This window comes from Triplophysa dalaica, chromosome 10 (assembly GCF_015846415.1).
Source record: "Triplophysa dalaica isolate WHDGS20190420 chromosome 10, ASM1584641v1, whole genome shotgun sequence".
NCBI classification, from domain to species: Eukaryota; Metazoa; Chordata; class Actinopteri; order Cypriniformes; family Nemacheilidae; genus Triplophysa; species Triplophysa dalaica.
Genome location: NC_079551.1, coordinates 9,362,416 through 9,368,415, shown reverse-complemented (window position 1 = coordinate 9,368,415; position 6,000 = coordinate 9,362,416). Strand labels below are relative to the sequence as shown.

General features: G+C 39.6%; 1 protein-coding gene across 2 annotated transcripts in view; it reads left to right on the top strand.

Moving 5' to 3' along the window:
* Nucleotides 1-4,061: 4,061 nt before the first annotated feature.
* Nucleotides 4,062-6,000, top strand: part of ncanb (neurocan b) — a 98,045-nt gene continuing 96,106 nt past the window's right edge. For both annotated transcript variants that reach the window (XM_056758278.1, XM_056758279.1), the window contains exon 1: nt 4,062-4,324. In XM_056758278.1, the coding sequence (XP_056614256.1) occupies nt 4,317-4,324 (8 nt within the window). In that variant the 5' untranslated portion in view covers nt 4,062-4,316. The remainder of the gene's footprint in view (nt 4,325-6,000) is intronic.

Here is a 6,000-nt window from a genome sequence, read left to right as displayed (position 1 = left end):
TGCGCTTATGTGGTTTGTAGACTGACACGATAATTATAGACTTCAGACGCTTTCCATCACACTGCTGTTTTAGCGCTATCATGAAAAGAATTATATTATTCACGGCTTTTATGCGATTGATTTGATAAATGTAATATAATGAAAGAGCGTTTGGTGAGGTTGATGACTACAGTTAATCGTTTTTCCGATTTATTTGGCGCACTTCAAATTGTGACATTTTTATGCAGAGCTTTGTTTTTTTAGTTTACCCAATAGTGAAAATGTTGTCATTCTCATGTCATTTAACTGGGGATCGTGTTTATTTTTTCTTTCTTGCAACATAAAAGAAGGAATCGTGTTAAATTCTAGTGGACTATAACTTTTTTTGTGTTAAAGTCAAAAGTAATTGGTTTAAAAGTCTTCATACTATCAATTATAAAATTTGCAGTTCAATTTCAATCTGTTTGACTGTGTGCTATACCAAAACACATTTCTTTCATGTTTCATAAAAGAAAAGTAAATGATGACAGAATTTTTTTGGGGGGGGGGACTGTCCCTTTGTGCAAGCAATTGTTGTTAGGACGTTTGTTAATCCTGTGCCATGGCGAGGTTTTTGTCCGTCGCCTGATGAAAGCTCAAATGGCTTTAGATTTGCATGATTGGCACATTATTACACAAACTTACCTGCTTTGGAGTCTGTGTAATTGCCAATTAGCCAGAATGGTAATAAGTTGTACGTCTTGTGAGATTTCGCTCTTTCACATTGGGCATATTTTCATTTGGAATATTCTCTTAATGTGTTGAAGGGAATTTTTAATAAAGCAAAGCTCCATTTTACAGTTCTCTCCTATCAAACAACGAAGTATGTGTGGTCTCTATACGTACGCAATTAAAAATCCAACAGACGCATCTCTCACGTCAAATCGTGCAAAACGCGAGCCGTGATTTCTTCCCGCCGCAGTGTTTAGCGTTTACGCTCGACGGGTCTCTGCTCCCTCATCAATTATGGATCAGCTGGGCCCCCATCCAGGCGGCTTCATTTCATTCTCATTAGGTCCTCGTGCTGACACTCCTCTTTTCTCCACGCTCCACGGCTTCTCTGTGGCTCCCATAAAGGTCTTTAACCAGACAGCCAACCCAGCATCATTACCAGGCTTTGTCTGCACCCCCACCACCCCTCCACCCCTCGAGCCTTTGGCAAGTGACCAAGATAAGATGGGCGACCGTCGTTAAGTGCTTATGTCAGTGGTTTCTGGGTCAAAGAGCCTTGCGGTAGGGCTGGCCTCGTGCCAGTCACTTCAACCCTTAGTCTTTTGCAATGTTGGTGGCAACAAGGACGTGAAACTTGGATTTGTGGTTTTTCCCGCCAGTGTCGACAGTAGATAAATGGATTAGAGAGGCAATTTGTGGATTTGCCATCAATCACTAGTGTCAGCTGATGGAAGTCAATACAGACCCGAAGAATGGCATTTAAATTACATTTCTTTAAGTGAGGTTTTTCAAAAACTTGAATTTGAATGAAATTGTATAAGGTTACAGTATTATAAGCAAAAGCATTGTAGAGAAAATCTTGCTTTCTTAAATTGGGATTCCTTGAAATGGCTGTGAATCTTTGGGTTCCTTCAGACTTTGATGAACCATTCCTTACAGCTTTATGATAAGTTTTTGTTTAGTTGATATTTAGTAATCAAGCATTGCAATGACCATATTTCAATATATGAATAATATTAGCAGTTTTTGATACGTCTAATATGTTTCTATAGCTCTGTCCGCCATGCAAGGAGCTACCAAGTCACAATCGGTTAAAATCCAAGGGAACACAAACTGATCCGTTTAATTTTTACTGTAAATTGCTGTGGATAAATACGTCAGCATAAATGTAATTTCCCTTATGAAGGCAAAGATAAATGGTCGCTAGTCTGTGCATGTTTTGCAATGGTTATGTTTTGTTTATTTACTTGATTTGTTCTGTTGTTTGGGGTCGCTGAGATCAGACTTGGAGGGAAAATTGTAAAACACGTTGGTTTCAAAATATGATAGGAGTTGTCACTGCTAACACTGAGGACAGTGATATTGTAGTGGGGTTTTATGAGAGACACCGCGAGAAGTCCTTTGTCCATTGTCAGCTGTTTAAATAATGGATTGGTGTGGCATTATGTATAATGCCTCAGCCAATGTCCCTTGACAATACCGTTTCGAGAGAGTCTGTAACAATGGGCATCTATATTTTGGTGGCTATTGTAACGTATTTGCCACCAGAGCATAATCCCCACAGCTGTTTTTTTTGCTTTAAATCCATATACAGCCATAATAAAGCCATTACTTTTTAATGTTCCTAATATGGCTCTACAAAGAGCCAAAGTTACCATGATTGCTATTATATTATGATAAGCATTTACTTAAATATTCTGTAAATAATCTCTTTTCAATAAGTATGATGGTTATTCTGTCCCCAATGTACACTATTAATTTGCTTAATTCTGAGCACCAATATAAAAAATACAAAAAAGAAATGTTCAACTAGAACAGAAAACAAACAAGTAGTCTAAACCTCAAGCTGTTCTTCTCATTATAGGATGCATCATCACATTAAGGGGTTGTGAGCAGCACCATTGCACTTTGTTGTGATTTGTTTACACAATAACATCTGTAATTGAATGACAGTGATAAATGTGATGAATGACCGAACTGGGGGTAGTGTTAAGCGAGCGGGTCGGATGAAATGTGTGTTAGTGGGCTGCTGCGGAGTGGCCCCTCCGAACAGATTTGCAGGATCTCAAGGGACATCATTATTCTGTCATAAAACAGGAGGCAGGTCAGATTTTTTCCAGCAATTTCCAAAGCGCTCCTCGCGACGCCAAGATGATTTATTCATCCGCAAACAGAAGAATAGGTAGAAGGGTTGGCATACAAAGACAATGGCTGTCGGGTGGACATTTGTCAGATGTTGGACAGTGAAAAGATGAATCGGGCCAAGATGCACATAAAAAGGTTCAGTGAATAAAGCTGACAAATCACAAGCTCTATATCAATAGATGTCTAAAATAAAAAATTGGCGACACATTTTGTTACTACATACATTTTTTTTAATTCTATGCATCATTATTTTTACCTTATATTTAAAGCCCCATGTGACAGATTAATGGTGTTTAATGTTATATTTATTTAAAATGCATATTCAAATATTTTTAAACCTAAGCGCCTTTATTTTAGATATGTAATCCACAAGTACTTTTTACATTGCTGTACAAAACAACAACTTCACGTTGCTTTAATAAAGTAATATACTAGGGCCCCTCTAATAAATTTTTCCTGTTTGAAAGGCAATTCTTGTATTATGCACATATCTTAAATTCTTAAAATGGCGAGTAATTCCCCCTGAAAAAAAGACAGCTCATTTAGCACAATGTAAACTGATGTCATAGACATGTTGTTACCCTGCATGGGGTCAGTTGTCACAATGGAAGGTGGCCATTAAACAACCAAAAAGGCAGACAATTATGAAACAAAACATTGAACGAAATAGCAAAAATAAAAACTATCCAAAACAATCAACTACTATCTACTAAATTGCTTAAAAATGAAACTGTGACAACATGCCCTAATTTGAATCTGAAATCATGTGAAATATCATAGTCCTGATTTCACAATTCCAAATAAATACATTTAATCCTTTAGTTCAAATAGCTTTTAAGCAAACCAACCATTCCTAATCCGATTTTTTAATGTAATACATTTAATTACTGATCCACCTATTTGACAGATTTCCCAATGTGACACCTAGCAAAAGTACACAACAAAAACGCATTTTATTTAGCCTGTAAAAGCACTTCAAGTGAGTTTCTTTAAAATATCTACGTTTGGTGGACATCCAATACAAGTTGTATCACCATTCTGACACCAAAATGGCCAAACAAAGGACAACATTACCCACGCACAGTTTCCCACCCCCACGTCCAGAGCATTGGTTATGCATTAGCATCACTTTCTCCCCGAGCATCTGTTCCGTTCACTCGTGAGGTAAGGTGGGGGGGGGGGGGGCTGGAGAACGGCGAGCCTCCGCGCGCGCTTTTGTTCAGTTGATCATCGCGACCGGCGAAGTGCGCGCCGCTCCGAGCTCCGCACCAGAGACACCCTGAGGAGAAATACCGTCTTTTTGCGAAATGCTTTCAATAAAATAAGGGCACTCTTTTTTTCCTGAAGCATTTTCGACCTGTACAGATTTACACATTTTGAATGGTTTACCTCCGTTATCACCTGCTCTGAAGGCAAGCGGCGGTTGATCTGAGGCGACGCGGCATTCCTGTGGACTTTTGACTCGGCGACGCGCTCTACTTATGAGAAGGTGAGAACGAGCGATATTCAATTGTTTCTTTTAAGATTTGCGTCGTTTTAAATCTATAATATGGTGTTGGGGGTCTTTTAAGCAGGACTGGTTGGATACAGACCCCTTGCCAAAGCGCTGGAAACCGTTACCTCAGTGAGGACAGTCAACCTCTCGAGGGGATAAAACGAAGCAAACGGCTGTTCAGAGCAGAAGTCTTGCTATGAACTATGATTTGATTAAAGTATATTGTGGAATATAAAATATATGTGGACTTGAATAGTATAACGTATAATTTCTAAAATCAATGTTTTTTTTCTCACAAGATCGAATCACTCGAGCAATGCATTGCACATATAAGTGTTTTTTAAAGTACTAAATTATAAACAAATGACCCTTTTAAATAACTGTGGCGCTGTTGTTCATGTTAAATTTACGTGAAAATGTTAAGTTCTGTTTGACCAACTCCTTTTAATGAAATTAAGTGTCACCGTCTTGATATCTCTCCTCCCCACTACCAAGCTGTCAATTGCAATGATGCTTTGAAGTTATTAATAGGGAAAGTCACCAATAAACTGCATTGCAGCCATAAAAAAAGAGAGAATTTCCAGAGAGAAAGAGGAACCGTCTATTGTTGCCTGTGCAGGCTGTCAGCTGGATGCTGTTTAAAGAGCTGAGTGCTGTCAGTCCAAAGCCTTCCTTGGCGACATCGTCTATCTGGTGGGAGAGGTAGACAGACGTGATTTCTCTTGGCACTGTCGTGACTGGCTGCGCAGTCTCTATTCACTCCCGACCTGACAGATCACTCCAGGTGCTTTTTGCATGAGTCTGCAACAAGTGATGCACATAAGAGTACAACATAGCGATTTGTAAAAGTGAATACGTGTGTTATTTGTCAAAGAGCATCCAAAATAGAAAGCGAGCTGGCTCTAGGTTAGGTGCTCAGGGGAAATTTCAAGCAGCTGTGTGCTGCAAATTGGTTACTGGGGGGCTCGATTTTTAGTATCCTCTCCTCTTTTGGGGTTTTTCCAAGCTTGAACCTTTCGTTTTATTCTGTTGCTTGTTCACTGTTTGTCAGTGCATGCCTTGGCATCTTGGAGAAAACAAGATTCTCTCATCTCTCTTTTATTGTTTCTCTCCACCAGACTCTCCCTCTATCTGCATTATTCATAGTTTATTCTAAGACTTTGGGTGTCTGTAAATGTGTTTCTCAATATTGGTGACACCCTGTCACCTATAGGACATTTGTCTGTTAGGGCAAGCGCTGTGAAGCACCATCTCAGGTTCAAAGACGTTCCCTTTTTACCCCGAGTCCCAGCGCAGCCCCTTACTAGCCTAACCTTGGCAAACCGAGATATCTTTCATGTGCGCTCCGGTGCCTCTGTATATCTCCTGAGGGCATCCATTCACTTCTTCTAAGCTTCTCATTTTCCTTGTCTAATCGTAAATGCCAGAAAAGCACATTGGAACACGTTGTCAAGAGAATAACGGTGGACTTGACTCAAAGCCTTACCTGTCTGGTTAGGCGTGACTTAGAGGGCACCACATATTTTAATAATGCGTGTTTCCGCTCGGCTGCGTTTGGTTTAGCATTAACAATCTTACAAGCAGGGGTGGGACGGGAGGACAGGTGGAATTGAAATTCTACTTGAATAGCATCCAAACACCTTTGGTATTTAGAAGATAATGTCCTTGTC